Below are 26,677 nucleotides of genomic sequence, written 5' to 3'. Positions count from 1 at the left end.
TGGCTCAGGTCACAACCTCGCCACTGTGGGATGAAGCCCTGAGTCGGGCTCAGTGCTCAGGGCGGAGTCTACTTCAGATTCTCTCTCCCGTTCACTCACGCTCACTCTCTCTCAAATAAATAAATAAAATCTTAAAAAAAAAAAAAGAGTACCTACCTCCTAGGGTGAATAAGGTCTAATGAAATAAGATGTGGAGAGCAAATAATAGGGCTTGGCATAAATATTAGCTGCTATTATTTTTGCTCTATTACTGTATCAGGGCAACAAAGGGAAGACCGAAACTATTGTGCCAGGCCTGGAGCTATGGTGTCTGAATTTGTGAGAGTGTTTTGCAAAGATCATTAGCTCGGGCAAAGCGTACATACCTGATGGTCTTGCCTAGGATTTAAAAAATTTTACATACACACACACACACACACACACACACATATATATATATATAACCTTTTTATATTATGACATATACATGCAGAAACATAGGTAAAATATAAATTAGAGCTTAAAAAATTATTTGAAACCTAATACCCATGTAAATCTCTCAGGTAAGAGAACCTTACCAGAACCCCCAAAACCTCTGCATGCCCTTTCCAAACACAAATTCCTTCCTCCTCAGAAGTAACCACTATTCTTATTTGAATACAATCAACACTTATTTTGCTCTCTTTATGCCTTTAACCTAAGCATACCTAAACACCACACTGTGCTTTTGTTGTCTCTTTACAGCAGATATAAATGGAATTATACAGCGTGTATTCTTTTATGTCTGGTTTCCTCTGATCGACATCACATTTTTTTAAAAGATTTTATTTATTCATGAGAGACACACAGAGAGGTAGAGATGTAGGGAGAGGGAGAAGCAGGCTCCCTGTGGGGATCACGACCTGAGCCAAAGGCAGACGCTCAACCACTGAGCCACCCAGGTGTGCCTTGACATCACATTTTTAAGATTCCATGTTTTATTTATTTTCTCATTCCACTATATGAGTATGCCATAATCTATATATATTATTTCTGCTCTTAATGATACTTAGTGTTGTTTCCAGTTTGGATTTTTAAAAATATTGCTGCTACACATACTTTTGAATGCATACTTTTGTGCTTTGGGGTGCACACTTTGTACATCTAGAGTGGCATCGTTTGGTGACAGAAATTCAAATGTTCAAATTTAGTTGATGATGCCAAGTTGTTTTCTAGGATAAATGTACCACTTTACACCCTAACCAACAGCGATGAGCCCTCTGCTTACTACACATTACCCTCCAAATTGGTGTTGTCAGACTTTTAAATGTTATCCATTCCAGTGGTATCCCATTGCATTCCATGGATTATTAATGAGGTTGAGCACTTTTTCAATTTTTATTGGCCATTTGGAGATGCATGTCTCTTGTTCATTTTTTCTTCTGGGTTTTGTCTTTTTCTTATTGATTGGTAGAAGTTCTTAATATAGCCTGCATGCAATTTGTTATTGCTTGTGGAAATGCTTTCTCCCAATTTAGGCTTGCGTGTTCACCCTCTTAATGGGATCTTTTGATGAATAAAAGTTCTTAATTTTAAATTAATAGTTATCATCTATTCCTTTATGGTTTTTCTTTTGTGTGTCCTGTTTTAAAAACTTCCCCAACACTGAGGTCATGAGGGTACCCTACATTGTCTTTAAAAATCTTTATTTCTTTACTTTTCTCAAGAAGTTCTTTGTCTTAGTCAGCTCAGGTCGCCATAGCAAGACACTGAGACTGGGTTGGCTTAACAGACATGGATTGCTCACAATTCCAGAGGCTGGGATAGCCAAGGTCAGTGTGAACTGAGTGTGCTGGCACTCAATTCCTGGTGGGATCCCTCTTCCTAACTTGCAAGCGGCATTTTTTTTTTTTTTTTTTTTTTTTTTTTTTTTTGCTGTGTCCTCAGATGGTAGAGAAAACACAAGAGCTCTGGACACACTAATTCCATCATGGGGACCCTACTTTCATGACCTCATCTATACCTAATTACTTCCTCCAAACCCCACCTCCAAATACCATCACATTGGGGGTTAAGGGCTTCAATACATGATTTTGGAGGGAGACACAGACATTCAGTTCGAAGTTCAGTCTTACGCTGGGAATTCATTTCTGTTAGCCATCTATTTTATTTTTAACATTTATTTATTTATTTATTTATTTATTTTTTAAATTTATGAGAGATAGTGAGAGAGAGAATATGAGCGAGGGGAGAGGGACAAGGAGGCTCCCTAGAAGAGAAAATATTAAAATAGATGACTAACAGGACACCTGGGGTGGCTCAGTCAGTTAAGCATCTGCTTTCCACTCAAGTCATGATCCCAACGTCCTGGGATCAAGGCACACGGCAGGATCCCTACTCTGCAAGGAGTCTGCTTCTCCTTCTCTCTCTGCCCCTCCTCCATGCTCGTGCTCTCTCTCTCTCTTTTTCTCTCTCTCATGCACTCTCTCAAATAAATAAATAAAAGAGAAAATATGTATTTTCTCTTCCAGATAACTAACTCCCCAGTACTATTTGTTGATAACCTGCCCTTTAGCAACTCCTCTGCAGTAACCACTTTTGTCATAAACCAAATGTCCATTGTATGTCTCAATGTGTCAGTTTTCTCTACTGTATCCCATAGTCTAGCCTTGAGCCAAAACCACCTGATAGGGATCCCTGGGTGGCGCAGCGGTTTGGCGCCTGCCTTTGGCCCAGGGCGCGATCCTGGAGACCCGGGATCGAATCCCACATCGGGTTCCCGGTGCATGGAGCCTGCTTCTCCCTCTGCCTGTGTCTCTGCCTCTCTCTCTCTCTGTGACTATCATAAGTAAATAAAAATTAAAAAAAAATTATCTCAAAACCACCTGATATAACAATATTCAGGTGAAGTGAGTCCTCCTTTTTCATCAAGTGGATCTCAGACCTCTGTATTTCCATAGAAACTTCAGAACTGATTTCATTTCAAAAATCTGTAGGACTTTTGAGTTTTGCACTTAATCTGGAGATACATTTGAAGAGAACTGATCCATTTATAATATCTAGTCTTTTGATAGCACTGTAAATGGATTAAGATTTTCTCTTTTTTTCACATAAGGAAGCATTTATTTGAGGTTTAACATGAAATCAGACAAATAAAATTTGTATAAACACAAATCCACACCGAGTCGTAACACAGATAGCAAAAGACAAAGTAAAAACAAAGGAAACTAATTGGCGGCTATATACAGTTGGACACGGTTGTGTCTTGTACACTAGAAAGTCTTTTACAAAATAATCATCTTAGATCAACAGAAGACCAATCTTCAATGTCGTCCTGCAAGATGGGTTAACTTTAAGCAATCTCCTCCTGTTTTCTCCAATGTCCTCCTTTAGTATGGCTGGTAATTGTTTTGGTGATTGCCACCCCCTCTAGATGCCTTGCCGTAAGTGCTCTGTTGGCCACTGTAGTCTGCATATCCCTGTCCATATCCATAGTTCCCATAGTTATACCCAGTATAATCATAGCCGCCATAGCCACTATAGTTTTGATCACCACCATAGGCACTATTGTAATTTCCATATCCTTGATCATAATAGTTATTAAATCCTTGGTTCCAGTTTTGGCCCTGACCTCGTCCACGACCCCTACTACCACCTCGTCCACCAGCTGCAGCACCTCTTCCTCCTTTTTGTTGTTGCTGTTGCTGCCTATATACCTCTTTGGGTTGTGCAACTTTGATTTCACACTTCCCAGAACCAATTTGATGATATCTGCTTTCTAACAATTTCTTTACTGGCTCTTCGTCTGTATAGGTAATAAAACAAAATCCTCTTCTTTCGTTTGTTTTTGTATCCATGGGAAGTTCAATATTTTCAATCTCTGCAAAGGCTCCAAAATATTCCTTAATTTGTTCTTCGGAAGTATCTGGGCTCAATCCACCCACAAAAACCTTTTTTGGGGGTTCTTTCCCTTTTAAAGCTTTGGCCCTTTTGGGGTCTATCAACTTGCCATCCAGTTTGTGTTCTTTCAGTCCCAAAACCTTATCAACACTAGCAGCATCTTTGAAAAGCACAAATCCAAATCCTCTTGATCTTCCAGTCACTGGATCTGTTTTAATTGTACAGTCTACAACTTCCCCAAATCGAGACAAATATTCAGTCAGATCTTTCTTGCTTGTATCCCAGCTCAAGCCTCCAATAAACATTTTACCGTCATCCTGCAGATTCTTGCTCGCGTTGATCTTGGATCCCTCTGCGAATTCCTCTGTGTTGCTGTGCTGGTTCGTGTCCTCCATGGTGGCGGAGTTGGCGGCCGGGGGAGGGGGGGTGCTGGCGCCCAGTCCGGGGGCGCGTTGTATCTAAGATTTTCTATTCTAATGATTATTCAGACATACAACTGATTCTTAAAAATTTATCTCACACTAGCACTGTTAGTAAACTATCTTAGTAGTCTAATAATTTATCTGTAACTTAATTTTTTCTTATGTATGCAATCAGATAATCTGTGAGGAACAACTTTTATCTATTCCTTCTCAATGCACATGACTTTTTGTCCTTTTTCTTGCCATATGCATTGGCAAAAAACCTCCAGTACGAGGTGGAATAGGATTAGCCTTAGGTGGCAGCTTGTTCTGGACACAAAGCAAAAACTTTCATGTCACAGTTAAGAATGATGTTTGCTGTAGGCTTTTTAAAATAGATTTTATCACATAAAGGAAGTTTTCTCCTATTGCCTACTAAAGGTTTCATCATGATTGGATGCTACATTATTTTAGATATATTTGCAAGACATAGGCCTTGAACTCATAATGATCTATAATAGTGAGTCCTGTGTGTGAGAAAGAAGATGCTTTTTGACTTGATCTTTACTTTAAAATGGAATAGACTGCTGATCACAAAATATTTATTCTAGGGGTGCCTCGTGGCTCAGTCGGTAGAGCATGCAAATCTTGATTTTGGGGTCATGAGTTCAAGCCCTACGTTAGGCATAAAGCTCACTTAATAAAAAAAAAATTCTGGGGACACCTGAGTGGCTCAGTAGTTGAGCGTCTGCCTTTGACTCAGGGCATAATCCCGGAGTCCTGGGATCGAGTCCCACATTGGGCTTCCTGCATGGAGCCTGTTTATCCCTCTGCCTGTGTATCTGCCTCTGTGTGTCTCTCATGAATAAATAAATAAAATCTAAAAAAAAAAAAATTCTGAACCAAACAGGCTGTGTGAGCAGGGAAAGAGGCTATATACCCAATTATCTGTTTTCCTAGATATTAAAAAAATGACATTAAAAAGAGTGTGGAATTTTTTAAAGTTTTCAAATACAATATCATGACATGGTAAGATTTTGGTTGTTTTTATGCTGACATTAATTTTCAGTAGTAAGAATGGTGATAAGGAATTATTAAGGGAAAAAAACCCTAATCCACCGCCCTGCTATGTCTCCAAATCACCAGAAGGCGGAAGCAGCGAGCCACTAAGAAGATTTCAGCCTAATCGGTTTCTGTCTTCGCGACATCCGTTAATAATTTGCAATGTGGGGATCCCTGCGTGGCGCAGCGGTTTGGCGCCTGCCTTTGGCCCAGGGCGCGATCTTGGAGATCCAGGATCGAGTCCCACGTCGGGCTCCCGGTGCATGGAGCCTGCTTCTCCCTCTGCCTGTGTCTCTGCCTCTCTCTCTCTCTCTCTCTCTCTCTCTGACTATCATAAAAAAAAATAAAAAAAATAATTTGCAATGTGTAGAAAAGTCAGCCTATCTGTAGCTATTATATCCTCATTCAGTTGTTTAATTTGTAGCACTCCCAGGCAGAAATAATCCTCACTAAAGCAGCATCATGTAAGGGGTGCCGCTTCCCTGGTTTGATCTCCCTGGGCTTGATCTCACTGGGTTGTAATACTCAGGGATCACTCAATCAATTCATACAAGTTTTAAAATACGGGGAAGGGTCTTTAGTTTCGGACTAGTGACAATAGAATTCATCTGAAATGACTGATCGCACCTCCGGGAATGAGTAAACAGATCTGAGTGCTTTGGTCCGCACTGCACTGTCTGCTCTGGCTGCTGTAACAAAATGCCGGGAGGGTGGATGGCTTAAACTACTGCAAGTTTATCTTTCCAGGGTTCTAGAGGCTGAGCAGTCCTAGGTGGCCAGCGACTCAGGTCCTGGTGAGTGCTCTCTTCCTAACTAATTGCCTCACATGCTTCATTCTCATGACCTCATCTAACCCTAATTATCTGTCTGCCTCAGGCCTCTCCAAATACCATCAGGGTTTGAGCTTCAATATGTGAATCTGGTGGGAGAGAGAGGACACAAACATTTAGTCCCTAAGACAACTAACTGCAAAGGCTGTAGGGTGAGTCACAGAAGGGGGTGATGAACGCAGGGAGCCCCAGTGAAGACAATTGACACATTCATTCCTGCTGGTCTGCATCTTTTCTTCTCTGATCCTCTGCTGTGTGTCTAAGCCTATTTCTGTCTTATGCCATCTGTCCTGAACCTGAAGGATTCCTTTATCAGGGCCCTTATTACTCAGAACAAAGAGATTTTTTCTCCCTCCTACCTACTTTCAGACATCCTTTTATTTTTTTTTTTAAACATCCTTTTAAAATAGAATTGTAATCACACTATGGCTAACCGAGTTTATTTAGTTCACTAAACTCTGCAAAATACAAGGCACCTACTTTTTCTAGTGTTCTGGGACAGTAACTTTAACAGTTTTGTTACGGTTTACTTTTTCTTAAAGTTGTTTTTTTTTTTTTTTTTAAGAATTATCTATTTATTCATGAGAGAGAGAGAGAGAGAGGCAGAGACATAGGCAGAGGGAGAAGCAGGCTCTATGCAGGAAGCCCAATGTGGGACTCGATCCCGGGTCTCCAGGATCATGCCCTGAGCCAAACACTCAACTCCTGAGCCACCCAGACATCCCATTTCTTAAAGTTTTTCATTGGACCTTGACGTTCCCATAATTATAATCATTGGTCATGACTCACTCTTAGCATTGGCCCAAGAAAAGAAGGTGTTTCTGGAAAAGAGCTGTCCTCTTGGGCACTCGCTTTTCTCCTTCACTTCCCTAGTCTTTCTCCTGTATTTATTTTTCTCTGCTCTTTCCCTTCCTTCTCTCCTTGAAAAGTAAATGCTTTTTCAACGGTAACAACCTTTTCCTGACTGTACTGTATCAGGAAACTGGCCACCTCTTCTGATCTCTTCAGACTCTCTAAAATGAGCAGTGCAAAAAATAATAATAATTGCAAAATAAAACAGAATAAGCAGTGCACAGAGAATCTCCAGCTGGATTTGCTAAGGGACCCAGGAGTTTGCTCAGGGGCACTGGGTTTTGTTTCATGTTTTCCTCATGAGGATCTCTGTTGAACCACCAATGCCACCTCTCTGGGGATGCCAGAGAGTGGACTCACTTACAGACACTGAACGCTCCTTTAAACCTCTCATTAAAAACAAAACAAAAAAACAAAAATAAACCTCTCTCATTATATTTTTTATTAATTCCTTTTAAATGTTTAATCACCTTTACAGCTACTCCTACAATTCACAATAGTAATAATGACAGTGGTGGTGATGGTTATAGTAGCAGCAGCAGCAGTAGGAGTAGTAGGTAAAATATACCAAGGAGTAACTCTGTGCCAAACAATATACTAACTTCTTTATATGTATGCCTGAAATCAGAACATTTTGGATTTTGGTAAAGTAATATATTGTAGGTACTATGTAGAATGGAACACAATCAGCAGGGTCTGAATAATAACTTGTAATGAAATAAATGTATACATTTGCAGCGTAGTATATGAATATAGTAGACTACATAGAGGCTACATATATAGTGTCAAGTCATTTCAGATTAGGTTTTTTTTTTTTTTTCAGATTAGGTTTGTGGCCATGTAAATTAGGTGAGGTTGGATTTTGGCACCAAAAAGTTTAGAAAGAAATGAGTGGTTTTCAATTTTGGACTTTGGAATCACAGATAAAGAGTTGTGGACCTACAGAATGATTTTTTTTTTCAGACAATAAAACTATGACTAGGGCAGCCACAGTGGCGCTGTGGTTTAGTGCCGCCTGCAGCCCAGCGTGTGATCCTGGGGACCCCGGATCAAGTCCCACATCGGGCTCCTTGCATGGAGCCTGCTTCTCCCTCTGCCTGTGTCTCTGCCTCTCTCTCTCTCTCTGTCTCTCATGAATAAATAAATAAAATATTTTTAAAAAATAAAACTATGACTACAGAAGTTCAGTAAAGGTCAGCCAGTAATAATAATCAAGGTAAGTTTTTTTTTTCCCCAAATGTGTATCCACTTGTTTAGCAGTACTTATTCAAAAAGACCAACTGAGCCACCTAGGTGCCCCAAAAGTAATTTTGATAAAAGGACATATCTCATATTGGGATAGGATAACTCCCATCATAAAGATGTCAGTTCTCCCTAAACTTTTTTATAAATTTAAAACTCAGTCCCCATCCTAATAAACTCTAGCATTTTCATGAAGCTAGGCAAGTTGATAGTTAACATGATATGGAAAACCATAATAAGAACAGTCAGAGAAATACTAAAACAAAAACATTTATGATAGAGGAGTAAGCCCCTAGCCCTCCATATTCAAAACATATTATAAAGACTCTAGAATTAAAACTGTAGTACACATGTGAATATACAGGCATACCTGTATATAGAATTCAATAGAAATAGTGGAAGTAGAAAAAGTCTAGAAATAGATCCAAGTTTGTGTGAATATGAAACTTCAATATATAATAAAGGTGACATTTCAAGTTACTGGGAGTAAGATGGAATTTTAATAAATGGTGCTAGGACAACTGGTTGGCCATTTGGAAAAAAATTAAATTAGATTTTTTATGTCACACCATATATAGGAATAAACTCCAAATGGATCAGTGACCTAAATGTGAATGATAAAAGTATACAAGTACTGGAGGGAAACATGAGTGAAATTATCTTTATCTTGGGTGAGAAGACTTTCTAACTATGACTGAAGTCCAGATTGCAGCAAAAGAAAAACTGACACATTTCATTATATAAAAATCAAAACCGTTTTCATGACAAAAATACCATAATCAAAGTCAAAGTCAGGCTGGTAAGCTGGGACGAAATATTTGTAATACATATCATAGTTAAAGGTCCAATATGCTTAATATAATTTTTTAAGAGAGGAGAAAAAGACTTGAGTGAAAGATATTAGAATTTTTAAAATTCATAAAAAAAAGATAAAATAGTGACCCTTAACTACCTCAAGAAGCAAGAAAATTTTCAAATAAAAAATTAACCTTCCACCTAGGGGAGCTAGAAAGAGAACAAACAAAACCCCAAATCATAGAAGGATGGAAATAAAGATCAGAGCAGAAATATATAAATAGAAACAAAACAAAACAAAAAAAACAACAGAACAGATCAAAGAAACTAGGGGCTATTTCTTTGAAAAGATCAACAAAACTGAAAAATATTAGCCAGACTTATCAAAAGAGAGAGAGAGAAGTGCCTGGCTTGCTCAGTCAGTAGAGCATGTGACTCTTGATCTAGAGGCTGTAACTTCAAGCCCCACATTGGGTGTAGAGATTACTTAAAAATAAAACCTTAAAAAAGACAGAGAGAGAAGACTCAAACAAAATCAGAAATCAAAGAGGAGAAATAACAATCAACACCACAGAAATACAAAGGATTGGAAGAGAATATTATGAAAAAAATATATGCCAACAAATTCTACAACTTAGAAGAAATGGATAAATTCTTAGAAATATATAATCTCCAAAGACTGAATTAGGAATAAATAGAAAATTTGAACAAACCAATTACCAGCATAGATATTGAATCAATAATCAAAATGCTCCCCCCAAAAGAAAGTCCGTACTAGATGGCTTCACAGGTGAATTCTATGAAATATTTAAAGAAGAGTTAAGATCTATTCTTCTCAAATTATTACAAAAAATAGAAGAGGAAGGAAAGCTTCCAAATTCATTCTGTGAGGCCAGCATTTTCTTGATACCAAAACCAGATGAAGACACTACAAAAAAAGAGAGAGAGAGAGAACTACAGGCCAATAACTCTGATGAACATAGACACAAAAATCCTCAATGAAACATTAGCAAACCAAATCCAACAATACATTTAAAAAACCACTCCCACAATCAAGTGGGATTTAGTCCTGGGATACAAGTGTAGTTCAATATTCAAAATCAAGCAGTATGATATATCACATCAGCAAGAGAAAGGATAAAAATCATATGATCATTTCAATAGATGCAGAAAAAGCATTTAATGAAGTAAAACATCCATTCATGATAAAACCCCTCAATGATGTAGGTTTAGAGAGAACATACCTCAACATAAAAAAGGCCATGTATTAAAAAACCCACAGTTAGCATTATATTCAATGGTAAAAAACTGTAAGCTTTTCTCTTAAGATCAGGAACAAAGATGTCCACTCTTACCACTTTTATTCAACATAGTACTGGAAGTCCTAGCCACAGCAATCATACAAGAAAAAGAAAGAGAAGGCATACAGATATGTAAGGAAGAAGTAAAACCTTCACTATTTGCAGTTGACATGATACAATATATATAAAACCCTAAAGACTCCACCAGAAAACTACTAAAATTGATAACTTAATTCAGTAAAGTTGCAAGATACAAAATGAATATACAGAAATTATTGCATTTCTATACACTAATAATGAACAGAAAGAGAAATTAAGAAAACAATCCCATTTACAATCGCACCAAAAATAATAAAACACCTAGGAATAATCTTAACCATGGAGGCAAAAGACCTATACTTTTAACACTGATGAAAGAAATTGAAAATTACACAAACAAATGGAAAAATATTCCATGCTCATAAATTGGAAGAATAAATACTATTAAAATGTCTGTAGAGCCCAAAAGAATCTACAGATTTAATGCCACCTTTATTAAAATACTAACACCATTTTTTAAGAAGTAGAAGGAACAATCCTAAAATTTGTATGGAACCCCAAAGACCCTGAATAGCTAAAGCAATCTTGGAAAAACAAAAACCCTGGAGGTATCACAATCTCAGATTTCAAGATACATTACAAAGCTCTAATAATCAAAAGAGTATAGTACTGGCATAAAAACAGACACATAGATCAGTAGAACAGAATGGAGAGTCCAGAAATGAACCCACACCTTAATAGTCAATTAATATTTAACAAAGGAGGCCAGAATATGAAATGGGAAAAAGATAGTTTCTTCAACAAATGGTATTGGGAAAACTGGACAGCTACATTCAAGAGAATGAAGCAGGACTATTTTTTTTTACATCATACATAAAAATAAACTCAAAATGGGTTAAGAATATAAATGTGAGACTTAAAACCGTAAAAATCTTAGAAAAGAGCACAGGCAGTAATTTCTCTGATATTGGATGTAGCAATATCTTTCCTAGATATGTTTCTTGAGGCAAGAAAAACAAGAGCAAAAATAACCTATTGGGACTACATCAAAATTAAAAGCTTCTATGTAATAAAGGAAATAATCAACAAAACTATAGATAACTACTGAATATAAGATATTTGCAAATGACATACCCAATAAAGGGTTAGAATCCAATATACATAAAGAACATATACAGCTTAACACCAAAAGAAAAACAATCCAATTAAAAATGGGTAGAAGACATGAATAGACATTTATCCAAAAAGGATATACAGATAGCCAACAGACACATGAAAAGATGCTCAATATCACTCATCATCAGGGAAATCAAAATCAAAATTAGTGTGGGATATCACCTCACACCTGTCAAATGGCTAAAATGAAAAACACAGGCAAAAACAAATGTTGGCAAGGATGTGGAGAAAAAGGCACCCACGTGCACTGTTGATGGGAATGCAAACTGGTGCAGCCACTGTAGAAAATAGTATGCGGATTCCTCAAAAAATTAAAAATTAGAATTACCATATGATCCAGTAATTCTACTACTGAGTATTTACCCAAAGAAAACTAAAACAGTAATGTGAAAAGATCCATGCAGCCTTATGTTTATTGCAGCCTTATTTACAATAGCCAAATTACGGAAGTATCCCAAGTGTCTATCAATAGGTGGATCAATAAAGAAAATATGAATATACAGGAATATGACTCAACCATAAAAAAGAATGACATCTTGCCATTTGCAATATCATAGTTGGATCCAGAGTATTATACTAAGTGAAATACATCAGTCAGAGAAAGACAAATACTATATGATTTCGCTCATGGAATTTAAGAAACAAAAGCAAACAAAGAAAAAAAGAGACAAACCAAAAACAAACAAAACCAAAAACAGACTTAACTACAGAGAACAAACTGATGGTTACCAGAGGGAATGTGGGTGAGGGGATGGGTAAAACAGGTGGTGAGGATTAAAGAATACATTCCCATAATGAGCACTGAGTAATGTATGGAACTGTTGAATCACTATATTGTACACCTGAAACTAATATAACACTGGGTATTAGCTACACTGGAATTAAAATAAAACTTAAAAAAATAACAGCCCACACAAAAAAATGACCCTTAAACATGTAAAAAGATGTTTGACCTTGCTCATAACAAAAGAAGTCAAATTACAAACACATTGAAATACGTTCTCACTCAGCAGATTGCAAACAGTGTAACGATATTCTCTTGCAGCAAACCTTTGGGGAAATACACACTCTAAAGTTGCTGAGAGGGCTTCACATCTGTAAAGTCCTCTTGTGGGGATTTGGGAGTATTTAATAAAGCTACACCTGAATTTACCTTCTGACCTAGTATTTACCATTTTGTCTTCTGCTTTCGATTGGTTTTGAAGAGAAGTTAGCTGTTATTTATATGATTATTTCTCTTGAGGTAATGTATCTTTTTCCCCCTCTGCTTTCAAGATTTCCCTTTGTTTTTTTAGCAGTTTGATTATGGGTGTGTCTTAGTGGGGTTTTCTTTAATTTTTCATTATTTTTTTATTTTTAAAGAGATTTTATTTATTTATTTCTTACCATTGATTCCAAATTTCTGCCAAAATTTTCAATTTTGCCTTTTATCACCCTGACTGGAATAAATAAAATATCTGCATGAGAACTTCAGTATCCAGAACACATAGAAGCCATTCTGTCTCTCAATTTCTCTCTCCCCCCTCCCCCCGCCTTTTTGCTGGCTTTCTTTTTATTTTTTTTAATTTTTTATTTTATTTTATTTATTTATGATAGGCACATAGTGAGAGAGTGAGAGGCAGAGACACAGGCAGAGGGAGAAGCAGGCTCCATGCAGGGACCCGGCCGTGGGACTCGATCTCGTGGCTCCAGGATCATGCCCTGGGCCAAAGGCAGGCGCTAAACCGCTGAGCCACCCGGGCTGCCCCAAAACCTGTGATTTTCAAACCTGGTGGTCGTATCCTGGAAACAGCAACCACAAATCAAAAATATGGCCAACCTCTGTAAGTCTCCCTTTTACAAACTCCTCCAGCTTTCTCTGTTCAAGCCTTGTGACTATCACAATTTAAACCCAATGCCATCTTCTTGGTGAGGCTGCTTTTCTTTTTCAAAATGGCAAGATCATGCTCATGGGAAAAAAAAAAAAAAAGACCTCAAATGACAGAGAAACCTAGAAAGCAGAAGGTAAACTATCTCCTCTGGCTCCTCTTCCTCCCATTCCCCTCTCGGAGTCGTGGCTGGAGCAGCTTGCTTCCTAGCTGGTGGGCGTTTTTATTTTTTTTTATTTTTTATTTTTTTAAATGTTTTTTTTTTTTTTTAATTTTTATTTACTTATGATAGTCACAGAGAGAGAGAGAGAGAGGCAGAGACACAGGCAGAGGGAGAAGCAGGCTCCATGCACCGGGAGCCTGACGTGGGATTTGATCCCGGGTCTCCAGGATCGGGCCCTGGGCCAAAGGCAGGCGCCAAACCGCTGCGCCACCCAGGGATCCCCTTTTGCTGGCTTTCTTATGTTGTTTTGTTTCTCATATGCCTAGCTGCTTGAGATTGAATGTCAGACACTATGTATGTAAAATTGTTAGCAAAAACAATCTGAGACTTAGGACAATATCTTCCTTGCCAGAAGATTTGTTTGCTTCTATCAAAAGTCTTAAGGGACCAGACCTGTGGAATACTTGGAGAAGCTAGCCCATTTTGGCTACTTCCTTCATTCAATAAAAGAATGATGCCTCAAGCTGAGCTGTAGTGCCAGGGCCAATCTACTTCTGATTCATGCTTAGGGGTTGGTAAAGGCTTCTTGGTTCCCAACCCAAAGTAAGGCCTGTCCTTCTGGGCGAACTCTTGACTCTAATCACTTTCCCTGAGAGGCTGTCAAAAGCACCTTTCAGCATCTTAGCCACCTCCTTCAGATTCCACAAATACCCCTCAGGTAAAATTATTCAGGTAACAATGCCTGGCTAATTTCCTTGTCCATCATCTTCGCCAGATCTTGGCCAAACAGCCCTTCTTTTTACTTCTTCAGGGCCTTAAGCAAAAAAAAAAAAAAGAAAAAAAAGAAAGTATTCATCCAATATTTTAGTTATCATTAATGGAAGGGTTAATACAAACTCTTTGGCTCACAATTGACTGGTGAAAAGTAGAACCCCTTTCTTAGTATTTTTCTCTTAATTGTTGGCAGCATTATAGAGTACAGGTGTCTGGCTGTTGTCTTCCCAACATGCTTTCCCACCCCCACTCTTCATGTGGCAAAAGTGTCATTCAAGATGTCCCCACAGTCCCCTTCCCAGGGATAGGCATGTCACAATGGCTAGACAGTCAGAATTTCCCTAGGAATGACATTAGTTTGAGCGGCTACTCAAATTTTTCTCTTCTCTCTCTTCATTGTGTTAATTGTGAGAACTGAATGGGTTAATGTACTTCTAGCTCTTGAGAGTAGTGTTGTGTTTCCCCATTTTATGGATGAGGAAACTGAAGCCTCAAAAGTTTAAGTAGCTTACTCAAGATCACACCGTCATTAACTGATGGAGCATGAGTTGAAATCTTAGTACCCTGGTTGTAGAGTGAACACTGGAAACTATTATGCTATATTTTCTTTCTTTGCTAAGACAAACTCTGTTAAACTAAGGACATAGAGGACACAGGAATGGGCTGAATATGGAGGTATATTCCTGAAAAAGATCACAGGAACTGCTGAAGACTTTGAAATGAGATAGCAGGATAATTCTGCGAGCAATCTCAATTTCAATTTACTAAATATACTGTCTCCCTTGTCTAGACACCCTGACCATCAGGTGAGCATGTGACTTCAGCCAGGTCAATGAGAGATCCCATATTAATTTGTCCATGAGTAGGCATGTGACTTAATTTGGACCAATCAGAATCTTTCCCTGGTATTTATCTATAAACTTGGGAGGAAGAAACAGCTGGTTTGCTCGGTTGACAAGTTATGAATCTGGGGTTGTCAATAGTCATCTTCTCTACGTCTCAAAGTCAGCCTATCTGCAGAATGACAACATGCAGAAATGAGAAATACACAGACAGGTAAAGAATATGTGTTCTTCGGAGATTTCTCTTCAGTCCTGGGAACTAACCAAGTATTCTCAAATATGTGAGCCAACAGGTTACCTTTCTATTTAGGCTAGTTTTGTTTTTCTGTTACCTGTAATAAAAGGTATCCTGATAAATTAGTAGAGTCTGCATGAAACCTTTTGCAGGGTGCCCAGGATTTGAGGTGCTTCAGAATTACTATATAATTTGGAACAGAAAGATAAGAACTGCTTATAAAATTCTATTTGTAAAATAACCCATATAACTTACTTTCAAAAATCCTGATTGAACATATTTGTTTTGGGAGAGAATCAATCATTTATGTTTTTTTTGTTCTTTTTAAAGATTGTATTTATTTATTCATGAGAGACACAGAGAAAGAGGCAGAGATACAGGCAGAAGGAGAAACAGACTCTTTGCAGGGAGCCTGATGTGGGACTCGATCCTGGGGCCGGGATCACGCCCTGAGCCAAAGGCAGACGCTCAACCACTAAGTCACCCAGGCATCCCAAGAATCAATAATTTGTATAGTGGATATAAATTTTTTTTAAGTTTTGAAATAAATCTTAAGTAATATTAAAGTTTAAATGATTGTACAAAGGACTTTTGAATCTTTAAGTTTCAACAACTCAACAACATTTTACAACTGTACATTGAGTTGATCATTTTCTTCCTTTTTTATTTTGTGCAAGCCACTTCAGACTATTGAGCACTTAAAATATGGCTAGTGTCACCAAGAAATTGAAATTTTAATTGAGTTTAACTTACATATAAATTTTTAAAGTGCCAATTGATTCAGTTGTTGGAGAAAATTTTATGTTTGAACTATTTGGTTATGAGAATCTACTTTTTCAATATGTTAATTTTATGACATCTAAATAAAGACTGAGTATTTCTGTCAAAAACTTAGCTCCCAAATTGAGATGTGCTGTAAGCATAAAATATACACTGTATTTCAAAGACTAAGTGTGAGGAAAAAAGAATATAAAATCTTTCATTGAGAATTTAAAAATATTAGTTACATGCTGAAATTATATTTCTGTTGAACAGTGCTATTCTACCCATAGGGGAGTACATTGCAGATATCCTACTTCTTTTTTTAAATTTTTTTTAAATTTTTATTTATTTTATGATAGTCACACACACAGAGAGAGAGAGAGGCAGAGACATAGGCAGAGGGAGAAGCAGGCTCCATGCACCGGGAGCCCGATGTGGGATTCGATCCGGGGTCTCCAGAATCGCGCCCTGGGCCAAAGGCAGGTGCCAAACCGCTGCGCCACCCAGGGATCCCACAGATATCCTACTTCTTTATCCCTAAATCTTTTGGAATGCATTTCCTAAGCAAAAAGACATTTTCTTATATCACCAATATGATATAGATGTTCTTTTTGTACTACAGATCTTGATGTAGAAAGGATAAATGAATCTGCCATTTCATAATGACTTTACTTAGCAAGAATTTGACTAGAGGCAAAAATGGCCTCTGAAGAATCTCTATTACATTACATTTTAGCAAAGTACAAAGTATTTTCATATTTTTGGTGGAGAGCTATAGGCTTATTGCATAAGCAAGAAAGTATAGAAATAGTTCTCTTGGATCTGAAATCCTCTAGGAAAGCAATGATCTGGAACTTTCTACAACATCATCTTACTATGCTACCTATACAAAGGGTCATTCTAAAAAGGCATGCCTTCTTAAAAATTATTTGTCAAATATTTTGAATATCTGATACATAGTAGGAACATCAAAAACGTATGTGAAAAACACACAGGAGGTATGAATCCTATTTATTTATCCTGCTAGCTTGAGTGTCCATAATAAAGGAAATAAATGGCTACAATACAGTATTTTCAGAGTTTCTAGCTAATATGAATTTAAGCCCTCAAATATGTGGAGTAATAAGGCATACTTCATATTGACTGGAAAAGTTTGGCCTCACAAAAAAAAAAAAAGAAAGCAGACTACATATAAATGTGTGTTTGGGCACACAGGGATACAGTTATGCTTATGTCAAGTAGGCTGATCCACAGCTTTGGTTTCAAAGTGGAGGACTGGAGGATGTTCAGATCCATAGTGTGGTTAGTTGGTGCCACAGGCCACTGCTTTTAAAAATATTTTGATTGGGGATCCCTGGGTGGCGCAGCAGTTTGGCGCCTGCCTTTGGCCCAGGGTGCGATCCTGGAGACCCGGGATCGAATCCCATGTCGGGCTCCCGGTGCATGGAGCCTGCTTCTCCCTCTGCCTGTGTCTCTGCCTCTCTCTCTCTCTGTGACTATCATAAAATAAATAAAAATTAAAAAAAAAATTTGATTGTCAGTGCCTGGAGATGAGGAAAATGAGAGGGTTATCCAGAAGTGGACACAAAGATGAGCACTTAGTACCCATTGTAAGAAACCATCAATTGATGGGAAAAAAGCTGCCAAACAGAAGGCAGAGTAACTGTTGGAAAGAGACAAAGAAGTAGCAAAAACTTTTATTTTGGAAACTGAACATCAAATGTAATTTTGAAGAGAAGCAAAGAAAAGAGAAAAATGGGCAAGGAGAGGCTGCTATTCTATTTTGGTAAAAATGTAGGGATCACCTAGTAGGTAAACATCAGTAAAGGTAACTAAGGTTCTTGCACTGAGTAAGCCTTCTGAGTGCAGAACTGTGGTGACTTCTGACACCCAAGAGTTAGAATTGAATCTAAGGCAGAACCAGCAAATTCTTTCTGGAAAGGGCTACATAGTAAATATTTTAGGCCTAAGATGGGCTGTATATTCTTTATTGCAACTACTTGGCTCTGCTATTGTAGAACAGAATGAGGGTTCAATTTGGCCTATGAGCCTCAGCTGGCCCACTCCTGGTTTAAGGAACATCTAGTCTAGAATTAGACTTCTCTATGAATATATACAATGGAATATTACTCAACCATCAAAAAGGATGAATACCTACCATATACATCGACATGGATGGAACTGGAGTGTATTATACTGAACTAAATAAGTCAGAGAAAGACAATTATCATGGTTTCACTCATATGTAGAATATAAGAAACAATGCAGGGGATCATAGGGGAAGGGAGGGAAAACTGGGAAGTTATCAGAGAGGGAGACAAATCATGAGAGACTCTTAATTCTAGGAAACAAACTGAGGATTGCAGGCGGGAAGGTGGGTAGGGGGATGGGGTAACTGGGTGATGGGCATTAAGAAGGGCACGTGAGGGGATCCCTGGGTGGCTCAGTGGTTTCGGGACTGCCTTTGGCCCGGGGCGCAATCCTGGGGTCCCGGGATCGAGTCCCGTGTCGGGCTCCCTGCATGGAACCTGTTTCTCCCTCTGCCTGTGTCTTTGCCTCTCTCTCTCTCTCTCTCTCTCTATGTCTATCATAAATAAATAAAAATAAATCTTAAAAAAAAAGAAGGGCACGTGATGTAATGAGCACTGGGTGTTATACACAACTGATGGATTCTTTTTTTTTTTAATTTTAAAATTTATTTATGATAGTCACACACACACAGAGAGAGAGAGAGAGGCAGAGACACAGGCAGAGGGAGAAGCAGGCTCCATGCACCGGGAGCCCGATGTGAGATTCGATCCCGGGTCTCCAGGATCGCGCCCTGGGCCAAAGGCAGGCGCCAAACCGCTGCGCCACCCAGGGATCCCCAACTGATGGATTCTTGATGAAGAATTCATTTCAGATGAATTCTACATCTGAAACTAATGATAAGCCAACTATATATTGGCTAACTGAACTAAAAAAAAAGACTTGTGTATGAATATTATCTTTTTTTTTTTTTTTTGTCGCATTGCCATTATCTTTCACTTTATTCTAGGCCTAAGTAAGAGTGATCTGACAAGAAGAACATACCCCCTTTCCAGGGTACCCAGTCCCATGTTGGGCTGTTACTGGCTTCTGGAGCACACTGCTCTCTGTAGAGGGAGAGGCTGTGTTCTGAGACAGCAGGACAAGTGAGTAGTCAGCTGCACAAGGATCTTGGGGGTAGCGCTCCGTTTATTCCATTTTCTTCACAGAAAACAAAGAGACATTGCTGGTCACAATGGTCAGTCAGGGGCAACAGTCTATTGGCCCTTTGGGTTATTAGCTGCTGAATTTTCAGCTTGGAGTGTGAAAGTGAGAAAGCCCTGCCTATGATCAGAAATTGGAACTGTCTTCCCAGAGGGAGTACAATCTCACCTGTCTTCTCACAATGAACTATAATGGCATTCTAAGTAGTTTGTCTCTACTGTAAAATCATTCCTAAAGTAATTTAATTAGAATGAACTGGAATCTGTGACTTTACAGATAGTTAAAAATCCCTCAGATCTTTGAGGAATTCCTAATTTGCTTCAGAAGCCTTTTACTGCCAACTCGTCCCCATTCTCACCCCACCTTTGCTTATAACTCCTTCTCATGCTCTGCTATCTGCTATACTCACCCCCTCCCTCTGCCCGTCCTTACCGGAGAACTTTCTAGAATAGATTTCTTCTTATGCCATTAACTGTAAACCTTGATAGATGCTGAGACTGAATTCCCCTTTTCCATGTTTCTCTGGCTCTGAAAGAAAGAGGGGAGAACTCGGGTCCCATGCAGATGTTGCAGGGGGCAGATGGCACAGGTTTTAGTTCAATCTTTACACCAGTGAGGGCTACAGCCAATCCTCACTCCCTGTCTCAAGGTACTTAGGGGCACATACAACTGACTCTGCCTCCTCCATTCTCCAGGCTTGTTATATTTCTCTTATTAACATGACATTTATTCTACCTTTGAAATAATAGCACTAGCCCATTGTGTTAGGGAGCATTTTATTTTTTCCTGAGCTTATTTACAGTACAAGGATCATTTGATCAACTGGGAATGAATCTATTACAGTGTTCTCAAATCTGAAAGTACATTACAATCACCTGGAGGGTTTGTTGAACCATGGCTTGCTGGGCCTCATCCCAGAGTTTCTGATTCAGTAGTTCTGTAGTGGGACTTGAGAATTTGCATTTCTTTTTTTCTTTTTTAAAGATTTTATTTATTCCTGAGACACAGAGAAAGAGAAGCAGAGACACAGGCAGAGGGAGAAGCAGGCTCCCTGTGGGGAGCCCTATGTGGGACTCCATCCCAAGACCCCAAGCACCCCTAAACCAAAGGCAGATGCTCAACCACTTAGCAGCCAGGCACCCAAGAATTTGAATTTCAAAAAGAAGTCACCAGGTGAGTCGGCTGCTGGTGGTCCCTGGACCATTTGCTCTGTTAGAATCACCTGAGATGAATGGTGACACATTTCTCTGGTAGAAGGAGGAAGGAATATCTCAGTTCATATCATGACGTTAGTGATAAGAAAGTTACATTCTGAATGCAACTCACCAGAGTGTTGACACCAGACTTGAGGAGCATGGCTTTAAACTATTAATTGAAGGGAGGGTATAGGTTACCTATCACAGAAGCAAAATACTATCAACTGGCAGGATGCCAGTATTAGTATCTTTCTATGAGTCAGATCCTTTTGAAGAGCTCTTAAAAATCAAATGTTTCTTTAATTAGACTGAGGTAATCACTCACCCCCTTATTTTTTCTGATATATGCAATGACAAAGAGTGATGATTCAATGAAATATGGACTGTAGAAGTTTGTTGATGTGAAGTTACTTCGGTTAAATGAGATAATTCATTTCCTATCATTTATTTAAGTATATACTTCACCCAAGGAACAGTTTATCAATAAATATTGAATGACGAATGAATATTCAACATTATAAAGCTGAATATAATTCTTGCATAATCCTGTTGGCTAACTAGGGAGAGAAGACATGGCACTAGAAACTCTGAGCTGCTGAGGGGGAGAAATAACAAAGTGACAGGTGATCAGAAGGAGAGTGTAGTGGGGAGAGAGGTGCTACTTTACGAAGGAACTTCCAGCGGGGCCTCTGCTTGTGACTGATGGTCATACAAATTATTGTCTGCTTTGGAATGTGTAGCCTCAGGTTCAAATGGGCCTGAGAACCAACCTTCACTCTGCTTACCTGCATATCAAATGTAACTGAGTATGGGGCTGACACAGTCCAAGGGACAAATAGGCTTGCCTAATCTTCTTAAATAAGATGCCTGACGAGCTAATGCCAGCCCAGTTTTCCTGTGTCCTGACTTTTCTCCAGGAGTCATGAGTCACCCATCAGCTTACAAATACTGGAACACAGGATAACCGATTTTTCACAGGATACTACAAGTATGGGACCTTATGGTAGACCTGTAAGAATTCTTCCTCGCCACTCCCCCATCAGCAGAGGACTGGAAACTTTTTTGAAAGCCTTCTGTGAATGTTGAAGGATGGTTTTCCTCTGGATTCAGGGATCCCGGCAGGGGCCGCATAAATGATCCCAAAGAAATCTTACTCTGTTTAACAACTGGAGCCTGACATTCCAATTTAATATCATGTTTTTGGCCCAAGGCATGTTGCAATAAATAATTGTGAATAATTCTGCTTTCAGCACCCCGTGGTTATGTATGCCCCAGTACTCCGCAGAGGACACGGTATAGATTTAGTTTGGCTAAGCCACTTCCCTCAGCAGAGGTCTTACTTTTGGCAAACTCATTTCCCCCAGTTCTTACTATAGTCTCTGTTACATGGTAGGCTCTCAGCAAATATTTACTGAATGAATAAATGAACACCAACGATTCCATCCTATTTTTCAGAAAAATTAAAACTCTCTGTTTCATGACCTGCAAAATTTATTCTTAAGGACAACCAAAGAAAGATTTCACTTCTGATTTTCCGATCTAGATGCTGGACTCAAATTAGTTCTCTACATCTTCAGATCTATAGATGTCTTATCGCTTGGAATAAAAATCAATTCACAGAATTTGGTTTGTCATTACCAGCTGCTTCTTTCATTTGTGTTTATTTTTCAAATTAGCTTTAAGAGATTTTATTCTAGCAGATATTGTTTTTACTGCTTTTCTTAATATTTGGGCATTTGCTCTGGCACTATTAAAATATATCCTGTATGGAACAATGGCTAGCAAATATTGTTCAAGGACTACATCTCCAGCCACCATTGCATCAAGCATGTTTTTTAAAATACATACAATAAAATAGTATAATTATAAAGTAAATAAACTACATTGAACACAATTTTCAAAATATTTATAAAATTAGTAATATGATAATATATGGGTATATTTATAATCTCGTGCTACAGAAGAAATTACCCCAAAACTTAACTCCTAAAACATATATTATCTCCTGGTTTCTGTGGGTCAGAAGCAGCTTAGCTGGGTGATTCTGGCTCAGAGTCTTTCAAAAGTCTGCATTCAAGGTGACAGCAATCATCTGGAAGCTTGATAACAAAAAAATATCTGTGATTTCTATTCGCCACAAAGTTACAAGTTCTGCTAATACTTCTGAGGTTTTGGCCTATGTTCATAACTAAAGGAAATGATAAATTCTGGTTCAGAGTTAAAAGGGATGTAATTTTCCCCATACAAGTATACTGACAGCTCTGAATTCTACTCATGGATCCGGAGGCCCGTGTGTCCTTGAAATTAATCCATGGGCTCTATGACATGAAGGAGTTACAACATGGCTGAGGACGCTGAATCACTGCTTAAGGAAATAATCTATTAACCTGTCCTAATTGCCTTAAAATTGAGAAAAAGCTTCTACTGCATATGAGCCATGATGTATTTCAGAGTCATTTGTTACTACAGCCTAGCCTATACTCCCTAGTATATTTGTCAGTCAATTATGATATTGTTACTTTCTTCATTTTGTCCTTCAACATATGCTTTTGAGTAAAATTTCAACTTACCTTTGTGTTAAATTCCACATATGTTTCTGCTATTATGGAGCATCTGTCTCATTTCACTAACAACTAACTCACAAACTTAATATGTATTAAAGACATATGGAGACTAAATTATATTTTTTCTGTGACTTTTACTTGATTTTTTTCCCTTCAGTCTTCAATTTTATACACCAGATGGTTGCCAGCTGGATCCCTATGCATAGATTTCAAATGACCAGTAATGATAAATATATGTATGGCTCCTGCTCCTGAATGATTTTTAAGCATGTTAATGGACTTATTTTCAAACAATGAGCATCTCATTGTGGGGGCAACAGATCATCTCATATGCGGTTGCCAGAAATATCTCCCTGAAATCTCCGTGAAATATCTCCTTAGACATTCTGTGTTTAGGAAAAGCTACTGGAGAGGTTTGTGTTGGAATTGTGTTGAAATTAACCTAGCTACAGTATAACATTAAACTTTTTTTTTTTTTTGTCATGGACATAAAAACATGTCTCACCTGTCTCCTTATTTAACCCCTACCCTTTACCCTTGAGAGTGTTCATTGAACTTGGAGTTCCTATCCTCTTGTGAGAGTGCATGTTTGAAATCCACAGCAGTTCCTTTGTTTGGGTCTCCTTCCACCATCCTGGGCTAGCTTTCCCACAAGCTGCCTCGGTGGCCCAGGTGCTTTCTGTCCTAGAGGCCCCTGGACCTGCCTCTGCCTTATTTGATCTAGGCCTACAACCCGCAGAGACCTCCCTCTAAGTCAAACACAAGAAAAGGTCAAGTCTATGATTTTACAATCTTTTCTAAAATTGAATTTAAAAATGAGTCAGTAGTGTTAACTTTTAACCTAACTAAACAGATACCACTGTGACAAAATGAATTTTAAAAATAATTGTCTTGCAAAAGATCAAGCAATTTTTAGGCCTATCTATCATGGCTGGTTGGAATTCAGGATATAAGATCCTTTTAAAAGATTTATTTATTTGCTTTTTGGAGTGGGGAGGGGCAGAGGAGGAGGGAGAGAGAGAACCTTGAGCAGACACCCCACTGAGCAGGAAGCCCAATGCAGAGCTCCATGCAGGGCTCAATCTCAGGACTCTGAGATCATGATCTGAACTGAAATCAAGAGTGGGTCACTTACCTGACTGCGCCACCCAGGTGTCCCTATAAATTCCTCTTAAATGGAAGCAAACAATTTAACATATGTTTTCTCACTGAACTACAGTATTTTCCTTCATTGCTCAAGAGAAGATTCATGTAGGAAAACAGAAGACTGTAGGGCAACCAGGAAAAAAGGAAAAAAAAAAAGAAACAAACTTAAAAATTCTTTTTGGAAGCAAATATCTCCCTCACAGTAATTTAGAATTAGATTTATTAAAGAACATGATTTAGTAACAGGCGTTTGTACTTCTTTGTTGGAGCTTTGACATGATTTATAAGTACCACATACAAAAAACATCTTTGCTTAGTTCTTAACTCTTTAATATCTTCTATAATTTAAATAAAATTAAGTAATCTAAATTTTAAAGTTTATTTTAAAAGTAATGCTTATTGTAGAAATTTTATTAAATGCAGAAAAGCAAAGGGAAAAATTGTTTAAAAATAACCTATAATGTCGCCAACCCAAGTAGAAATATGGTATCATTTTGAGGTTAATTCTTGTAGTCTATTTTTAAACAAATACACATAATTTTTAAGATTTTTATTGATTTACTTATTCATGAGAGACACACAGAGACAGAGGCAGAGACATAGGCAGAGGGAGAAGCAGGCTCCATGCAGGGAGCCCGATATGGGACTCGATCCTGGGACTCCAGGATCATGCCCTGGGCTGAAGGCAGATGCTCAACCGCTGAGCCACCCAGGCATCCCACATAATTTTTTTTTTAAGGATTTTTTTTCTCTTTTCTTTCTTCCTTCCTTCCTTCTTTCTTTCTTTCTTTCTTTCTTTCTTTCTTTCTTTCTTTCTTTCTTTCTTTCTTTCTTTCCCTCCCCCTCCTCCTCCTTCTTTAGCAATTCTTACTAGGATTAACAGATAAAAAAGACAACCTTGTCTTCTTGAAGTTTTCCAAAGAAGCTTTTTTTTTTTTTTAAATGTTTTATTTATTTAATCGAGAGAGAGAGAGAGAGAGAGACAGAGACAAAGGCAGAGGCAAAGACACAGGCAGAGGGAGAAGCAGGCTCCATGCAGGGAGCCTGACGTGGGACTCTATCCCGGGTCTCCAGGATCACACCCTGGGCTATAGGCGGCGCTAAACCGCTGAGCCACCCGGGCTGCCCCCAAAGCTTTGTTTTTATTGTATTCTCTTTGTAATTTTTGATGTAGGAAAAAAAGTCAGGGTTCAAAGCTGACGGCCAATGAAGAATTCTTGAGAAGATAATTTTATTAAAGCATGGGGACAGGACCTGTGCACAGGAAGAGTTGCACTGGGGTCATGAGGGGTGGCCTCTTATATACACTCTCAAGGTAGGAGGGGGTTAGGGATAGCGTAAATCTCTAATTAATTTTTGGAAGCAACGTTTCCAGGACCTTGAGGATGTTAGCTATTGTTGGGAAAAAGTCATTTACTACTGTGTAATAAAACCTGAGTCATGAGACCCTTCAGAGAATATACATATGATCGGGGGATGATTGCCAACATGTATCTTGTGGGGTTTAGAGATAAAGGAAATTTCTTTTTTTTTTAATTTTTTTTTATTGGAGTTCAATTTGCCAACATATAGCATAAAGGAAATTTCTAAAGCAATTTTTATATGTTAAAGAAGATTTACAGGATCCTGGGGATTGGGCTAAGATTGCCTTTTTCCCTTAGCAAAGTTTTAACATCGAGGCAGTTGAGTCCCTAGAGGAATGTCACTCTGCTTGTTTTAATGACTTGTCAATGGGCTGTAGGGAATAAGGAAATTTAACAGTTTCTCTTCTGCTTTTGTTTCCCACATCAATTTTCACAGGGACGAAGCCCATATTATTTTTGCTCTGAAGTTCAGTGATTATTTTCCTCTAGGTGCTGAGCAGCCATAAAACCTTTGCTGTTTTAGAGTTGGGCTCCTCTCATTGCTTCATTTTATTAATCAGGATGTTGATGTTGTAGAGTACAGGGCTAAATAAACATGATGAAAACCTCTATCTAAAAACTAGCAAATACTGACCTTGCTTTTAGAAGACAGGCCATTTTCAAAAACGAAATGATAAGTGAGCATATAATATTAAACAAGGGAAAAATCCAGGCCTCTTTGGCTCAACCCATCTTTCTCCTAAACTACTCAAATATAGGGACAAAGAACAGGTTAGCTTTCTGAAAGGTTAGAGCTTCTTAGTAATTTGGAAGACATCTATTTGTACTCCTTCTAAGCATAATTGCTCACAAAATATTTCCCCAAAGTGCTTTTGACTTAATTTCAAACACATCAGATCCCTGGGTGGCGCAGCAGTTTAGCAACCGCCTTCAGCCCAGAGCGTGGTCCAGGAGATCCGGGATCAAGTCCCGTCCT

General features: G+C 38.4%; 1 protein-coding gene across 1 annotated transcript; it reads right to left on the bottom strand.

Annotated features, from left to right (window-relative positions):
- Positions 1-3,064: 3,064 nt before the first annotated feature.
- On the bottom strand, positions 3,065-4,276 carry LOC129509266 (heterogeneous nuclear ribonucleoprotein D-like). Its single transcript, XM_055324703.1, has one exon. The coding sequence runs from the start codon at positions 4,251-4,253 to the stop codon at positions 3,348-3,350; it is 906 nt and encodes a 301-aa protein (XP_055180678.1). The 5' UTR covers positions 4,254-4,276; the 3' UTR covers positions 3,065-3,347.
- Positions 4,277-26,677: the final 22,401 nt, after the last annotated feature.

Source organism: Nyctereutes procyonoides, unplaced genomic scaffold (genome assembly GCF_905146905.1).
Source record: "Nyctereutes procyonoides isolate TBG_1078 unplaced genomic scaffold, NYPRO_anot_genome, whole genome shotgun sequence".
Taxonomy (NCBI): domain Eukaryota; kingdom Metazoa; phylum Chordata; class Mammalia; order Carnivora; family Canidae; genus Nyctereutes; species Nyctereutes procyonoides.
Note: the sequence above shows the minus strand (reverse complement) of the source record. Positions and strands in the feature narration are given on the sequence as shown.

What these genes read in the sequence shown, in the direction of transcription:
- LOC129509266 (XM_055324703.1), bottom strand. Translation starts at nt 4,253, where the DNA reads ATGGAGGACACGAACCAGCACAGCAACACAGAGGAATTCGCAGAGGGA.